At 41.2% G+C, this 17095-nt stretch overlaps 4 protein-coding genes across 4 annotated transcripts; 2 read left to right on the top strand and 2 right to left on the bottom strand.

Annotated features, from left to right (window-relative positions):
- The first annotated feature begins 73 nt into the window (after positions 1-73).
- ccdc77 (coiled-coil domain containing 77) lies at positions 74-4338 on the top strand. Its single transcript, XM_010751365.3, has 12 exons — positions 74-185; positions 922-970; positions 1312-1498; positions 1593-1735; positions 1911-2007; positions 2252-2342; positions 2505-2584; positions 2735-2883; positions 3081-3342; positions 3456-3581; positions 3668-3820; positions 4037-4338. The coding sequence occupies exons 2-12, from the start codon at positions 936-938 to the stop codon at positions 4181-4183; spliced, it is 1470 nt and encodes a 489-aa protein (XP_010749667.1). The 5' UTR covers positions 74-185; positions 922-935; the 3' UTR covers positions 4184-4338.
- Positions 4339-5568: 1230 nt separating this feature from the next.
- Positions 5569-9272, top strand: hdhd5 (haloacid dehalogenase like hydrolase domain containing 5). The gene is made up of 8 exons (XM_019263094.2): positions 5569-5900; positions 6211-6429; positions 6515-6627; positions 6992-7085; positions 7170-7203; positions 7296-7470; positions 7565-7753; positions 7872-9272. The coding sequence occupies exons 1-8, from the start codon at positions 5790-5792 to the stop codon at positions 8293-8295; spliced, it is 1359 nt and encodes a 452-aa protein (XP_019118639.2). The 5' UTR covers positions 5569-5789; the 3' UTR covers positions 8296-9272.
- rab19 (RAB19, member RAS oncogene family) lies at positions 9003-13341 on the bottom strand. The gene is made up of 5 exons (XM_010751361.3): positions 13205-13341; positions 12579-12676; positions 11814-12002; positions 11178-11361; positions 9003-9916 (listed from the first exon to the last, which is right to left on the bottom strand). The coding sequence occupies exons 2-5, from the start codon at positions 12627-12629 to the stop codon at positions 9642-9644; spliced, it is 699 nt and encodes a 232-aa protein (XP_010749663.1). The 5' UTR covers positions 12630-12676; positions 13205-13341; the 3' UTR covers positions 9003-9641.
- Positions 13342-13524: 183 nt separating this feature from the next.
- ccdc34 (coiled-coil domain containing 34) lies at positions 13525-16307 on the bottom strand. Its single transcript, XM_010751362.3, has 7 exons — positions 16152-16307; positions 15585-15844; positions 15340-15484; positions 15142-15249; positions 14866-15024; positions 14651-14780; positions 13525-14492 (listed from the first exon to the last, which is right to left on the bottom strand). Exons 2-7 carry the CDS (start codon positions 15836-15838, stop codon positions 14290-14292), a joined length of 999 nt encoding a protein of 332 aa, XP_010749664.3. The 5' UTR covers positions 15839-15844; positions 16152-16307; the 3' UTR covers positions 13525-14289.
- Between the last annotated feature and the right edge of the window lie 788 nt (positions 16308-17095).

Raw genomic sequence — 17095 nt, 5'->3', positions numbered from 1 at the left:
GTAAATTATTTGTTTATCGTCTTGTTTCTCTCCACATCTCACACATTAGCCTAGCCTTCCGCTAGTTGGCGGACTAACACCAACTTCGCTCCAGTTCCCACGAAGAAGACGAAGAGGCGGCAACTTCCGTGATTCAAACGCTGGATAGCAACGAACATCATCGCTGCCCTGACGACCGCAGACCTGTGAGTGTGAAAGACTGACTGCGAAATGTGTTTCAGACAAAAACAATACGGAAATTACTTAAATCATACTGAAATCATGCTGTTGTACTTTTATGTGCTGCTAAATCCATTATCAGTATGATGGGGGACAGAAAAACGTTGTAACGTTGCTTCGCAACGGGAGAGAAACATGCTCATATCGTAGATACAGTACGATTTAAGTCCCCACAACTAAATGTGTTTTTAGCTGAATATGTCTCCAAAGCGTTAAATATATGTATAATACTATACTGCCAATAATAGTAGTTTGTGCTCCCGCTCCTCCTGGCGCCCAATCCAAATCCACAGGGATCATTTATATTGTATGTAACGCATGAAACATTTACATTTTATAACGTTACCTCTCCTGTAGAGACCAGATAACCCATATTATAACAACTCTTCGTGAATACTGTCAAACCCCAGCCTTGTAGTTTGAATTATTGTGTTATATTCACAACTTTACAACATACAATAATGGTTTAGAAATAGCGTTTTTCACAATCTTGTTACATGTAAGATTTACAGCCTCTGCATGAACATGTATATTATGCAAACCTGGCTACTGCTGACCCCTCTTACCCATTTTACAAAGCTTTGTTTGTTATTGTCGCCTGTTGTAGGAGTTGCTGCAGAAAGCGTGTGAATGTTACAGCAACCAACCAACCATTTTTCCTGTATTGATGATGCAATTCATTGTTTTCACTTTTGTTTTCAGTGTTTCATGCTGGGATGGAATCTCCCACGAAAGATGCAACACCGCACAGGTGAGATCATATAGTCACGCATGAGGACAGACATTTCTGTGGTCTCTCTTCAAGAGAAATGTTGCAATGAGTGTGTCCATTTAATACTTTTAACTGTAATTTCCTGTACTGTAATGATGCGTGGACTTATTTTGTCAGTCTCTTAAAGTCTCTTTAATTATAAGGCCTGCAGTTAAAAGATACTACAGGCCTTTATAATTAAGTGACACGGTTAGCATGAGTGTTTGTTACCCGTGTGTGCGTGTGTGTGTGTGTGTGCGTGTGTGTGCTTGTGGATTGGTATGCAGATGCGTCCTCCTCCATGTTGCCCTATAAACTCTCTCTCTTTTTTTAAAATACAGAACCAAGAACCGTACCCCTGGTCGAGACCCTGACTCCCCACTTCCCCCCATCCACGAGCGGTTGGCGTACCTGCGTCCCTCCAGAGAGTTACTGGAGTTCTACAGACAGAAGATCGCCCAGTTTGACGTGGAACATGAGGAGCTTCTGCAGATGCTGGAGAAGTACAGGGGCATCTCGGAGGACCAGGTCAGACACAGCTAGGAGTCGTAAATGACATTGCTTTTCTGGTATGGCAGAATAGATTTGTTTTAACTTCTCTCCATCCTGAATATCCTCTCAGCATAAGCTACAGTGGGAGGTACGGCAGCGGGAGGGAGAGATTGTGGAGCTGCAAAACGCTCTGAGTGACATGCAGGTCTATCTTTTCCAAGAGAGAGAACAGTCTCTGCGGCTTTATGCAGAAAATGACCGACTAAAGATCAGGTGAGTGCACGGCTGATGATGAAACTATAGAAAAGGTACAAACATACAGGTGTTTTCACTTTTTACAAAACTTCACCGACAGGCAAAATTTAATTATTCAGTAGTGTATTACAAATATTCTTCCCTAGTACTTCTGTACATAAAACTATCTAAACATCGATTCACTGTCGTACAGAGAGTTGGAGGACAGGAAGAAAATCCAGCACCTTCTCGCCCTGGTGGGTACCGATGCAGGAGAGATCACATATTTCCACCGGGAGCCTCCTCACAAGGTACACCTTTACTTCATCACATAAACATATTATATGTAGCTCTAACTGCTGCTCAAAGTGTTTCCACAAAATCTTAGAATAAAGGTTTGTATGCGTATGAGAAGTTTTTTTTTCTTTTTGTTTGTCTTTTTGGGTTGAACAAAAATAAAAGTTAATTCTATTTTGTGTTCAGTCGGTTTCAGTCTGAAATTAAATTGTGTTGAAAATGTTTTGAAGACATGTTTTATGTGGTTATATATTTCAGGTCACAATCTCACAGAAGAGTGTTGAGTCCAGATCAGAGGAAAATCTGAATCTCAGGCCAACAAGGTTAAAACCTGCTGTGACCAGGAAAGGTTTGAAAACATTCTTTTGCAAATGCCTTTACTAAATGTAATATTTATATTTTGTTTAATGATTTAAGAAAAATGTGAACAGGATTATTTGCCATGTATTATGTTCTTTAATCGTTGTTCCAGGCAGACTGTGTCATTTTGATTTCATATCTGATAATGCAGAGAGTAGCAGGAGAACAAAATCAGCAGATGGAGAGAGCCTGGAACAATACAAGAACGATAACCAGACATTGTTACTACAGGTAGGTGTTCACTTTCTCAGTGCAGGAAATCATCTTTATGCGCTGCCTTTTATCACAAACCCATTACTACTATTAATATTTCCCTCTTCTGTCTCCTTGATTTTGGTGATGAGTCTACCAAGCTTTTATTTCTGTGGCTCGTATTTCCAGGTGGAGGCTCTGCAGGCTCAGATGGAGGAACAAACCCGGCTGGCCAAAGAGCAGATAGAGTCTCTGATGGAGGATCGACGGATTAAAACAGAGGAGGCACAAGCACAACAGCACAGAGATCAGGAGCGAATCACAGCTCTGACTGACAAGTGGGTCTCTATTTTTAGTTGTTCACTACTACTATACGGCCTAACATGCACCTTCAACACCCCTTTTCATGTTGGCCACCTGTAAAATATTCATCTAGATTTGTTTTGTCTTATCACTTTGAATGATAAATTAAAAAAAACTCCTTATCTTGACCTCAATGTATAACTCTCTCTTCATCTCACATTTCACACCTCAGGCTCCAGCGAACCCAGAACCTGTTGCATGAGAGCACCAGAGATTACTTGCAGCTTAAGTTTGACACAAGGGCTCATGAGAAGGGCTGGATGGTGGAGAAGGACCGGCTGCTGAGGGAGCTGGACTCCGCCCAAAATCGTCTGAGGAAGGCTGGATCTGCTGGTGCAGAGACGGGGCGGACATGGCAGCCCAGCAGCAACACAGCCCTGCTTCTCCAAAGGCCACAGCCAGAGTCACAGCAGACACACAAGGAGGAGCTGAAAGTAAAATGAGTTAACCTTTTTAATTCTAAAATAATAATATGTAAATATTTGAATTATAGGCCTAATGAAATGAGTTTTTATTTAGCTTTTTTTAAATGAGTCTATCTCATCAGATGTTGCAGGAAGATCTGAAGCAAGCCCACCGTCTGGCAGAGATGTACAGGGAGCAGTGTATCACTCTGGAGACAGAACTGTCCCAAATCAGAGAGGAAGGGGATGTGGGCAGGGAAATATTTAAGGTACTGAGGTTGCATTGATGCTTATGTCTATAAAGTTCATTTCCAAATTCCTTGTTACTGATACTTTCAAATCTTAATGTGTGTAGGAGCGTTCAGACAAAATGGCCAAGCGTCTTCAGCTGATGACTCAGCGTTATGAAGCACTGGAGAAGAGGAGGGCCATGGAGGTGGAGGGCTTCAAGACGGACCTGAAGCACCTCAGACAGAAATTCAAAGATGTAGAAAAACAACTTCTCAAGGTAAAATACTTTGCAACCATTTGATTTATTTGATTTAACTGTTTGTTTGCCTTGATTCTGAAAAAATATCATATCAAGTGTCATTTTCGACACAACAAGCATGTTTTGAGCTCTTATTTTAGTCATGAACACAGAAAACATGTAACGTCAACAGATCATAATTGTTGCCTCCTGCCTTCCATACTTAACCTGGTGTGTACGTATCCACTTCTTCAGGCTACTCTGAATATCGGACCCAACCAGGACTTAGCAATTCTGCATGAGGTCCGTCAGACCAATGCCAGGACAAAGAAGGTTCAGGGTGAGCTGATGACACTGAAGGCTAAGATCTTTGGACTGGAAAATGAGCTAAGGTTTAGCTGAGACATGGACTGTGATGTTTTGTGTCTGCCTACTGAGGACAATCTGTGTGAGGTTATGTATGTTTGTGCTTCTGTGTTGATAACTGAAACTTTGAGTGAATGTCATTGCTGTTTTGTACTTTGGACTAATAAAGATGCCACAATGATTTTAAATAAGTAAGCACCCACAATTATTTATAGAACTCCACAAGCAGTGATATAATATTACACAGCGGACATTTTGGTTTGTCACAGTAGGAAAAGAAGCTCAGCTCTTTCCCAGTAAGCTGTGGCATGTGAACCAGCAGGCACAATATCAAGATATGTTTATTATTTACACCTGTGCTTTTCCCACTGTGACATTAACATGGTTATTACGCTGTGAATATACTTGCATATGTTTTTGTTTAATTGACAGAACAGTACACATATACATATTATATTTAAGAAAGAAACTAAGCTGCCACAGACCATTTTGTTTCAATATTCAGAAACATAAACCTGTTAAACTTTCATTAAAGATTTTGTTGAGTTTTCTCTGGAAAAACAACAACACATATAAAGTCTTGTAATGAGCTATTATAATAAAAGAGAGCTTAATTTTTGTGATTTCTGTACATTTAGTAATACTTTTTAAGTTGGAAAAAAGCACATTTCAGTAAGGTACTTTTCCGGCTATTTTAAAATCCAATTTGAGTTGTAACTGTAGTATAATAAATTATTATACTCTAATGTGGGTGGTAGTAATCGATTCTCCTGACTCTGACTGGTCAATAGAGGTGTCAATCATCAAAATCCGCCAATCGGGACATTTTATCCCCATATCGGCCGATATTTTATCGGTCCGATAAATATCGTGCGTCCCTACATCCATACAAATTCTTAAATCCACACAATCCTTAAAAATTCAGTGCATCAATCAAAACTTCAAACCAGAGGACCTGTGAAATTTGTGTAAATGGAAGGCACAGTCAAGTCAAATGAAAGTGTGAATGAAATGGACAAAGACAATAAAATAATACTTCATCAATTCAGTTAAACAAAGCCTAAAAGATTAAGATAAAGTATGTTCAAAAAGTATTTAGAGAACATTTTAAGCTTCATCAACATCATGAAAATCATGAATGAAAGGAGTAAAGAGATAATCTTTTAGAAAATAAAATTTAAGATTATTTTATTTACATTGAGTATTAATTATTACTCTGTTACTTTACATAGAAACACACTGTTTCATCACAACAGAAAGCGTTGAATCATATTATGCCGATAACATTAAAGCTTTGTTTGTTTTACATTAAAGTTTCATTTATGAAGCAGGTCAGTGATTCAGTTTCACTTCTTTAAAACTACAACCTACGGTGTTTCCGGTAAAATCACGTGTGACGTAGTACTCGTACCAGGAAGATTTGTCTCGTATTCACGGTTCTGCGCATGCTCATTCGTTGTCATTAGGGATTGCTGTGTGTGTCTGGACGATGGCACTTTCACAAACATCATGAGGCGATAGCACAGAGAGTTTTCACCGTCACTTGTCTCTATGACCCGTCAGGTTTGCTAAGCGCTCGGTCGGTCGTCGTTAGCTCAGGCTCGGTTCTTGTTGTCTCCTGTTTGCCCGCCGGCTTTTTAACATGCAGAGAATAAGGTCTTTGAAAATTGGCTGGCAGCTGCTGAAATCAAGCTGTGAGGGAGCAGGAAAACATGTCAACACCCCGACCTCCACCTCACGAGGGTATAGTCATGTAAGTGGATGTTTTATTCAAACTTTATTGGAGGTAAAGTGGCTGTTACACTTATATTGTATATCAGTGCTGAAGCTAATCACAGCACACATGGTTGATATTGTGTGCTTTACAACCACAGTTATTACTATCCCATTCATCAGAGACTTATCTTGTCCAATAAAACTGTGATGTGTAATTCAAATACTCTGGGAACAAAGTCTCAACCAGTTCTCTGTGACGCTGTCATGACGAGTACTCGGCCTGTAGTGTCAGTTAATGAATAACCCCATGTTTTCATATGGCACATGCCAACACTTTTCTGGCACAGCTCCCTCCTCAGAGCGGCTCCGGCTCCTTCGGGCTCCTCTTTGACATTGACGGGGTGCTGGTGCGGGGCAGGACGCCGATCCCTGCAGCCAAGCAGTGCTTCAGGAACCTGGTGGACCGCGATGGGAAATACAAAGTGCCTGTGGTGTTTGTCACCAACGCTGGGAACTGCATGAGGCAGGCCAAAGCTGAGCATCTGTCACATCTGCTCGAGGTGGAGGTAAACTGGACATTGAACTCTCTTTTAAAGCATTTTAAATGCCCTCAGTTTGCTCTTTGTTTTCACACGCTTCCCTTCATCACAGGTGTGTCCAGAACAGGTGATGCTTTCCCACAGTCCTTTGCGAATGTTTACCCAGTTCCACAAAATGCGTGTGCTGGTTTCGGGACAGGGACCTGTGGAGGAGGTCGCTCACAAGTATCCTGTCTTAAATCAGGCACTCTGCAGTCTCTGTGGATGTTGACCTTAAAAGTGTGCATGTTCTGTTTATTCAGTGTATTTTTGTTCACGTTCCACTTTGTTATCAGTATTTAATCTTTGTACTCTTTGTTCCCTCGGCTGTCTGACCGTCTCAGTGACCTTTCACAGATTTCTTGCTTTCTTTTTATTTGTCATGAGGAATTGATGGGTTCTTTGTTTTTTCTCATGTGGGGTTTGTCAACAACTTAGACCTCAGTTGCAAGCAGGAAGCATCTGTGACTTTTTTTTTTTTTTCTCATTCATATGTTGTGGCTCATAACTCTTGCTCACCTGTGTTCAACTTTAACCTACCAAACTCCAGCCTGGGCTTTCAAGATGTTATTACTATAGATATGCTCCGAGAGGCGTATCCTCTTCTAGATGTTGTAGATCACAACAGAAGGCCCAAAGATGGTGTAAGTAGCATTAATATTATATCCAGTTTATGTACACTTACAGATTAATTAGACACCTTACCACCTGTGTGTAATGTCTTACAGATTCCACCCACCAAGGGCTTACGGCCAATAGATGGTATGTTTCCACACACAGTCAACGTTGTCACTCTATTTTTAAAATGAACATGGGTCTGTATAATTTTCTTCTTCACCTGTTTGTTCCTGCAGCTGTCATCTTATTTGGCGAGCCAATCAGATGGGAGACCAACCTCCAGCTAATTGTTGACGTGCTCCTGACAAATGGAAACCCAGATAATCCCTGGAGTTCGATGCGGTACCCTCACATCCCGGTCCTGGCCTGTAATATGGACCTCCTGTGGATGGCTGAGGCAAAGAATCCCAGGTACAGTATAGTATATGTATGCACGTGTGTGTGTCAGAAATACACACAATTAAGTCACTACAGTGTTACTACACTAAATGTGTCTATCTCATAGGTTTGGACACGGTATGTTCCTGGTGTGTTTAGAGAGCCTGTACAAGAAAGTCACAGGCTATGAGCTGAAGTATGAGGCTCTGATCGGTAAACCCAGTGTGGTGACTTATAACTACGCTGAGCTGCTGATTAGACAGCAGGCTGAGAGACTTGGCTGGACCACACCTGTGAAGAGGCTGTATGCTATCGGGTGAGTGACTCAGACCCAAAATCAAAAGAAGAATCATGCTGTTAATGATACTATCTAACACAAAAGCTTTAAAGTATATGCTGTTTTGAATATGTTGTCACTCCATCTCTTTTTATAGTGATAACCCCATGGCTGACATATACGGAGCCAACCTCTACAACCGCTACCTCCAAGCTTCTCGGCATACCAAGGCCCAGATGCAGGCTAAGAGTAGCGGAGGAGGTGCAGATCCCTTGGCAGAAACAGTTGATGAAGCCCCTAAAATGACATCCGCAGAACTTGGTGGAGCGTCAAGTGCATACGGGGCAGAGGAAGACCTCCCAGAGAGCTGCAGCTCCATCCTGGTGTGCACGGGAGTGTACAGCAGGGACCAGCAGGAGCTCCCCTCAGATCCAACGCACACCGTCACCGAGCAGCAAATCTTCCATGGTCACAGGGACTTCCGCTTTGACCCGAGCCTCACGCAGCCGTCCTTCGTGGTGCAGGATGTGAAAGAGGCGGTGGAGCTGGTGTTTCAGCAGGAAGGAAGGCCTCTGGAGTAGGATGACTGGATCGGATAATTTCATCTAGGAACCGTCCAGTAAACCACTCTAACAACCCTTAACTGGTAGAATAAGCTTTATGGGTTTATGTTGTTTTTTAATCTAATCTATGCCTCTGATCATTACAGGGGCAATGTAGCTGTTACTGTGGCTAGTTAAGAGATTTAAGTGCAATACCATCCACTGGAGAGAGCAACAATTGCAAGTTGCACACATTTTAAATCAGTCATGCATGGTAGTGTGTCACAGACCCCTGCAGTATTTATTTTGTAGCAACACACATAAGAGTACAAACAGAGTTAACTTTAAGCTAGACAACACATCGAAGACACATCTGCTGATTCACAACATATTGTCCAGATAAAGATTCCTTGCACAACACTGTACCTAACTGGGTCATCTTGCCTTTCTAAAATATACCCCCCCCTCTCTCCAACACAGCAGGTCTTAACTAGACCAGTTCTGCAGTTTGTTTTTACTATCATATTTCAGCTTATTTGTTCTTAAGATAGAGTGAATGCTGAACCACTAATGCTGACGAGATTAAGTTGCCAGGTTTTAGTTTAGTACCTCATAAGTTTTGGAATTTAGCCGCAAATAAAAGAGGTAATTTTATTTTAGTTTTATATCACAAGATTGTCAGAATTATGCAAAGTATTTTAGCAATTTTCCCAGAGATGGGGAAAAAAGGTGCTATTTTTCTGTCAATCTGGTTTTAGTTATAAAAATCTTATGGCTGGTTCGTGTCAATGTCTGTATCAGAAGATTTTGGTAGAAGAAAACATTTTTAATACACTTGCAGTACCAGTGAAAATGTCCTAAAGTGCTGGTTTGTTATATTTGTAACTGACAGGTGTATGACTGGTTTTTGCAGGCAATTTAAATTACTGTTTTAAACTATGGAAGTCTGGTAATGCACAGTAAAAGCCATACTGTGTGGAAAGAACGATTAAAAAGGCAAATGAAAGACACAAAAAGTTGTTTGTCAAGTGGAAACATTCTGTATATTGTCATACAGTCTTAGTACATAGACCTCCAGCAGAGGTGTGGCCTGTAGCTGAGTCATTATCACATTCAGCAGCAGTTATCCTCAGAAGAATATTACAAAATACATTTGATAAGCAACTCCCATTTGCTGTTAGTGATACAACCAACTGTATAAATATTAAAAATAAAAACATACTAAACATTTATACACACACACACACACACACAATGCAACATGTTTAGTTTCACCTAAAACAAGTTTCCCCTTACAACCCTAGCAGAGAAACTTTTCAAACACACTTCAGACTACCACCACCATTTTTCAAACAATTCTTAAATATGTCCCTGCTTCTGTCTGCTCAGCACCCACACTTTTTATCTGAAGACCCGCTGCCATAGACTGCATGGGAGCTGTTATTCAACATGAATTGAGGTGAGTCTTGAAGGTTTTCGTCTATAATGGTCATGCCGTTACGTGCCAGCAGCTCCCGGGCCATAAGGACGAAGGCTGCATCTACGTTCTGAGCCTCCTTGGCTGATGTTTCCAAAGCAGCTAGTACGTTGTTGTTTTCTGCCAAAGTGCACGCGTCTTCGAACAACACCTGCCTCTGAGCATGGAGGTCTGACTTATTACCTACAATGATGAGCAGAACAGGAAATAAACAACGGTGGCACAGAGCATGTTATTTAGAGATAAATGTTTTAAAAGAAAATGCTGAGCATCTGGCAGGTAACACAGGTCAACAGTATCGAAGGGGATAATCGCCAAAAGCACAAAAAAGGGCTACAGCTAAAACATATTTATTATTTGTCAGATAATTGTAGAAATGCCTGTTATGATTAACCAGAGCCAATGTTCATATTGCTTGTTGACAGTAAAAATATTAAATTTTCCATTTGTCTAAAAAAGCATCAAATCCTCACATTTGACAAGCTGGAATTGGCGTATAATTTAACTGACTGACTGTTTCAGCTCAAAACTCAACCAGAGAATGATTGACGTTTCTGTTTTTACTCCCATTTTTCACACAATGAAGTAAAAGATCTGAGACTAGGCTCACAAAATGTTTATTTCTATCAGATTGTGTCCGCAAATTTGTTAAATTAATGAGCATTCCTTTTCTAAAATAATTCATTTGTGTGTGGATTGTCGAGATGAAGCAACATCATCATGGACTGGTCACAGTAAAAGGCCACTCTATTAGGCACTGAACTGTGGTGTGTAATATAGACACCTATTTTTCCCCCTGGAGGGCAAAGTTACCAGTCCTTCTCTGCTCCTGTTTGGCTTACCCCGATACTCCAATGAAGGACAAGACTACAAGCCAATCAGAGGCAGACTGTGTCACAATGATTTAATCAGCATCTTGACTTGCCACATAATGTCATGTGGATGGATTATCTTGCTCACTAACACAAATTTGAACAAACTTTAAATATGACAGAAATATTTTTGTGTGCATAGAAGAGGTCTGAGATCTTTTACTTCAACTCGTGAAAAATTGGAGGAAAAACAAGTGCTGCATCTAAATTCATGTTGAGTGTAGATTATCAAAACTTTATTTACGCTCTACACACAACTAAGATAACAAAGCCTCTGTGACAACACACACATCCTAAACTTGAGTCAACTTTGACACCACCGGTAGCTGCTGAGAATAAATACATGAAAACTAATAAGCAAGGTAGCAGAGAAGTTAAATAAGTTCAAACTAATATAGATAGTTAAGCTTCTGTCCCTCCAAGCAGCATTAGTAAAAAGTTTATCCTGAACATAGTCCTGAACTAATTTAAGGTCAGGACTCACTGGTGTATTATGTCCTTTTACTTGCTCTTTATACTGTAAACTGCACTTTAAAGTTCACTAGCGCAAAACTTGTTTTCATTCGGCTTACCAATAAGGATCAGTACCACGCTGGCAGCCCCATACTGCTCCACTTCCCTGATCCAGATGGGAACAGATTCGAATGTACCGCGGCGTGTGATGTCATAGGCCACCATGGCCCCGTGGGCACTGCGGTAGTAGCTCTGAGTTATGGTGCGGAAACGCTCCTGTCCTGCTGTGTCCCACACCTGCATCTGCAGAACAATCCAATATGACATAAACAGTTACACAATGCAGGTTATGTGTCTCGAAAACATCACGTTTACACCGTTCACACGTGCTGTGAACTCTGACAGTGATCAACTCCTTTTGAACAATGCGTGTGCAAAACAAACACTAATAAGCATAACAAGACATTCATGTAGTTACAGAAATAACACACCCAGAAAGCCAACAGACAGATGTAATTTGCCACTCCTCTTTCTCTAAAGGAGAAAAACACTGATTAACTAAGCCAAGCAGGGGTTATTTAGTTGAAGACAAGAATATAGACATATGCTTGTTAATATATGAAAATGTACCCTTGAGAAAATAAAATGATCCCTATTATATGTGGCAATATTTATCCACCTGAGGCGCTCTAGGAATATGTCTGAAGTAAACTGAACTGAGATGAACAGTGAAGGACAGGGTGCATGTTGCCTACCTTTACCCTCTTGCCGTCAATGTCCAGGGTACGAACAGTAAAGTCGACCCCGATGGTGTTTTGCTGCTTCTCCATGAATATTCCAGACTTGAAGCTCTGGACAACACAGGTCTTCCCCACATCCGAGTCTCCAACCAGGATGATTTTAAAAAGAAAGTCGAAAGAGTCCTCAATTTCTGGCCCTGCAGTCTGCATGGTGAAGGGGAGGAATATATACACAGAAAACACACACTGAGGCTGAAACACTAGATCCAAGTGCCTCTGTGTAACAGAACTGGTTCTTTCCAAGTTGTGTCAATAATAACTGAGGCTATTTACAGAAACAAGCAGCCACATCCTTGTTAGAAAAAAAGTGAAAAATGAGGTTTAAACCAGCTGTGGTGTAACAGTTAATGTGGCTCCAGGTGAATGTGTGTGATCCAGGTGAGGTTGTTCCAGTCAGAGATAAAAAAAAATGTAAAAAATAATCTTGTTAAATCCAGCTGTTACTCTATCAGCTTGTCATTTTAACCTCCTTCATTCACAGGCTCTACTTGGCAAACAACTCCAAAGTAATTATCCCATAATAGATGATTTCTCCTGGACAACAAGTAAAAATCAGCATCCAAAAGTTGTGTTTCTTCCCCTTGTACTTGTTTCCATGTTGTTACGCTCTCTGCCACATTCTTGAGGTCTAGTTCTGCCCTTTGGACTGCCACTGTTTCTGCCCTCCACACCTCTCCCCCCTCACTTTCATTCTGCAACAATTACAGACACGCCTCTTACCTGCCTCGGTAGGTGTGATCTCCAACTGCCAGCCCACCTACACCACTGCATCTTGGGATATGAATTTGCTGTTCAGGTTCTGCAATAGGACACGCTATCTGGGAAGTGAATGATATCAATGACAGGCTTATGCTTAATTATATAGGTGTGACTGGCTTAGATAGATTTAGACATATTGAGCTTGAGTTGGTTTTATAACTAAGTGGTCAAAACTAACCATTTTACTGAGATGGGGGTACACAGAGAGCCAAAATGCTGGAGGGTGGCTTTAAACATAACCGTCTGCCTTTATGAAGGCTGACAGGGCTCAGTGTGTAAATACCCCTGAGCAAACAGCTTATACCGCTCCTGCGATTTAACTACTCCTGAGAGAATGTAAACACTGGACGTCTTTGTCTTAACAGCTGTCCTTTGGACCCCAGAATGAGTTTTTTTTTTGTGCATTTAAAAATGCCCTACATTATTAGCACCGTCACTGACTACTGTCAACTAACACATTCCACAGCAGACAGCAACAGAGAGGGGTTAAGCACAGAATAAGCAAGAGCAAAACACAACAGACAAATTGAAAGGATGTAATTACAGACTGGTTAATCTGATACGAAGCGTAATTGAAATCATTTTACCTCAGGCTGCACACATTGGTATCACAGCGAGATGTTAACACAGAATGAACATAGTGCTCTGAATCTGAATCAGTCTCTCTCTCGTTCTCTCTCCACCCCCTCGCTCGTTTCTGTCGTCATCTCAGCCCACAGAGGAACAAGGCACAGCTGGACACAGAACAATGTGTGAGTGTGAGGGGCACTTGACCGAGCTGGGTCTATCTTTGGCTGTGACCACCAACCACCTTCTTTGTGCTGTGTGACTGTGTGTGGTTGATGCCTTATTAATTGTGGTTTTGTTGACCACTCAGTCGTTGCACAAACAAGAGAAGGACAAGAGGGGAGCTCAGATGATGCCGCCTTTATCCAGATAGATTCCAGGATGATACAACATAGTCTCCAGGCTTTTCAAGGACCAGTTTGTAGGATTTAGTGGCATCTAGTGGTTTAGTTGCTGATTGCAAATGTATCATCTCACCCTTTCTTAATCTAAAACCAGACTTTAGTTTATCCATTCTGGGCTACTGTAAAAACATGCTGGTTCAACATGGTGGACCATGTAGCTTGGACCTGTAGCTATAAAAGTCTCATTCTAAGGTAACAAAAACATAACAGTTCTTATTTTCAGGCGATTACACACTAATGAAAACATAGATTATATTCCATTTCTACCACATTCTTCAAACAGAGCCCTTTAAATCTCACACACTGGACCTTTATATGTCTAGCCAACGCTTGAGCTTGACATTATTATGGCACAGAAGCAGACTTAAGCATCAGGACAAATTATAAACATCTTTGAGGAAATCATATAAATATTCTAAATTCCAAAACTCAAATATACATACATCCTGACATATAATCTAATCTGAGCTAATAGTGCATTATTACACATTCACTCCAGTGTACAACAAAATATAACAACTTAAAATACAGATATGGTAGCATGTCTTAATTACCACAGCCATATTAGAGAACAGAAATACTCCTGTGATTCAGCAGAGTCTCAGTACAGATGCTGTGGTGGTGTGGATGAGTCGTGGTGAAATCATATTTGAGCCGTAGCTAAGCTACCATATCATAGTCATAGACGTCAGTCTGCTGTGTCATCTCCTGTGCAGCAACGGCCCTGCACTCGCAGAGTTTCTCAGTCTAAAGGCGGTGCTGGGGCTTTGCTGGCATTTCCGATTTTTCTGGGGTTTCTTGGCAGACGTCTTATTCTGTGACGGTTCTGGAGGAGGGACGTGAATTGGCTTCCAGGGGATCGGATTGTAGAAGCTGGGTGATGGGTAGGATTTATCATAGGGAACTGGAAAAAAAAAAATCAAACAATTACAATACTAAAAATGAACAAATATCAACAAGGAACCTGAAAAGCTACAATCACATTTAAAGCAGTCTGAAATCAACATAAACTGCTACATGGTGTCATTGTTAATAATTCCCAGATGACTGAAATTGCCTTACTTGTTGGGTAGTTTGGTGATCTGGGACTAGCTCTGCTCTTTTCATCAGCTTTTGCCAGCCATTCCTTAAACTTCTCTTCTGCCCTCCTGCGGCGTTCCTTCTCCTGCTCCGCCTTCAGAGCGGCTTCCTCCTGTCAAGTAAAAAAGGATCTTGTAATTAATAACAAATAACTTAAAAAACCTTTCACTAAAAGCAGAACAACTTAAATAAATTACCTTTTCCTTCTTTTCTGTCTCTATTTTTTCTTGGTTCTTCTTTTGCAGCCAGTGTTTGTACTTTTCCTGAGCTTTCTGTTCAATCTCCCTCTGTTTCTCCCGCTGCCTCTGTATCTCCTCTTCCTCTTTGCTCTGCTTTACAAGTTGCTCATGCTTTTCCTGGGAAAAAAAAAAGAAGAAAACAAACATGAAACATCAAGGTTGGAAAGCGTGACATTACTATGTAATTAAACTTACAAATTACAGTCAATATTATGACACTTTTGTGTGAGCTACCTGTTCTCTCTTCATATTTAGCCATTCTTGGATCTTCCCTTGCACGACAATCTTTTTATGTTCCTGCTCCCTTTCTTGTTGTTCTTGTTTTTCCTTCAGTAACCGCTCCTAATGCAAACCATACAAAATGTTAGTCAGGATGTAAAAGTATGATCATTATTAGCAAACAAAGTGCTGGAGTTACACAGTGTGTTTTACCTCTTCTGCTTTCTTTTCCAGTTTGAGTCGGTCTTCTTTGGCTTTGTTCACCAGCCACAGTTCCCATGCACTGAGAGTCGGGGAGCCTGCAGGCTGCACAGCTGCATTCAACATCTGCTCTGAAGGAGTTCTCGGCAGCTCACAACTATAACAAAAACAGATGTTCAATTATTCATTATCTACTCTTTATACGTCGTGTCTGTCTGAAACATTTTCTCTATGGCGGTCTGAAGTATCAGCAGTACCGGACTGGTGACACGCTGCAGCTCGGCCTGGGTGAAGTCTGCTGAGCCGGGCTGTGCTCCAGGTCCTCATCGCTATCAAAACTGTCATGATAGATGGGAGACAGCAGAGAAAATGTGTCTTCGTCGTCGGATAGGACGCCGTCGTCCAAGCCCTTGGATGTGTGGAAGTCTTGCCCCTGGCTTGTTTTGACCGGGGTCGAGCTGAAGCCTTTGGACGCAGAGGCAGGACAGATCGGCAACCTCCGTCCAGACATCCCTGACTGAAACACATGATCATGTTTACAACAGGTTACATGTGATTTATGTCTGTTAACCAACACCGGACAAACCCACGCAACTTCTAAGTTATAGGCACAACACGCAGATACAACTAATTAACCGATTTAATCGTTTAACCGTTTAACTAACGGAAGTTTAATCACGTAGCAAAGTGAGGCTAACGTTAGCATTAGCCGACTTAGCTTTAATATTATCTTAACGTTCAATGCTAAAGTATTAGCTAACTCCGCGGGGTACATGTGCAGTGTATGCAGCTAACGTTGTAATAAGGGCGGATATATAATCTACCTGTGCTCGTGTAATTGAAGAAAAGTCGCTTTTAAAAGTCTCTTCAACAAACGCTGCAACCGATTCCGCAAACAACTCTTTTTCCCATGATACACCACGCTCAACTGGACGCTTCACTCCGTAACCATGGTGACGACGGACGCCTTTAAACGGCCGTCTCTTGCACCGTTAGCAACCAGTTAGTTTATATCTGCCACTTTCCTCCTGTTGTTTATTTGATATCTACGTTTATATATTTAGATTTAAACCTGTTCTAATTCTAGGTATTGTTTCATACACTTTCTTGTCAGCTTTATTGTCAATGCTACAGAGAATTGAAATGGTGTTTCCCTCATATCCCTGGTGCAGACAGCAATATTAAATATAAAATATAAAAAATAAACACAAGTTAGAAAGATATCTAAGAAAAATAAGGCAAAATATTTACAACAACAGAAAGCATCTTGTTACAGCTGTGGCTGCTGCTGAGGCAGTGGCCTTCCGGTGGGATTTCGGTCTGTGAGCTGAGATTATAAAGGCCCACGACTCATTCATTGTCTCTCTCCCTCCCTCTCCAGCAGACATCCGTGGAGTGGTGTGGCAGCCGCAGGGTTAACCCTTCTTTTCTTTTTTAGTTAAATGCACCTGACAACACACATTCACCACATTTTACACACATGCACGTCCTACACCACTGATAATACTGACGTCCACATCCCATTTGTAACATTTGTTCTATTTTCCGTTGCTTTATGTTAAATAAATAAATATGTTAACCTCCTAAAAACAATGCAACTCTGGTTTTGTCATGGCCCAAAGAGCCAGGTTGTGACACAACTTAACAGCATCATGGCCCAAAGAGCCAGGTTGTGACACAACTTAACAGCAAGACCACTGATTCCTCTCTTCATATTAGCTTATAATGAAAGAAAGTAATCACAACACATAAAGATGGCCCAGCTTTG

This window comes from Larimichthys crocea, chromosome XXI (assembly GCF_000972845.2).
Source record: "Larimichthys crocea isolate SSNF chromosome XXI, L_crocea_2.0, whole genome shotgun sequence".
Lineage (NCBI taxonomy): Eukaryota > Metazoa > Chordata > Actinopteri > Sciaenidae > Larimichthys > Larimichthys crocea.
This window is presented reverse-complemented; position numbering and strand designations above follow the sequence as displayed.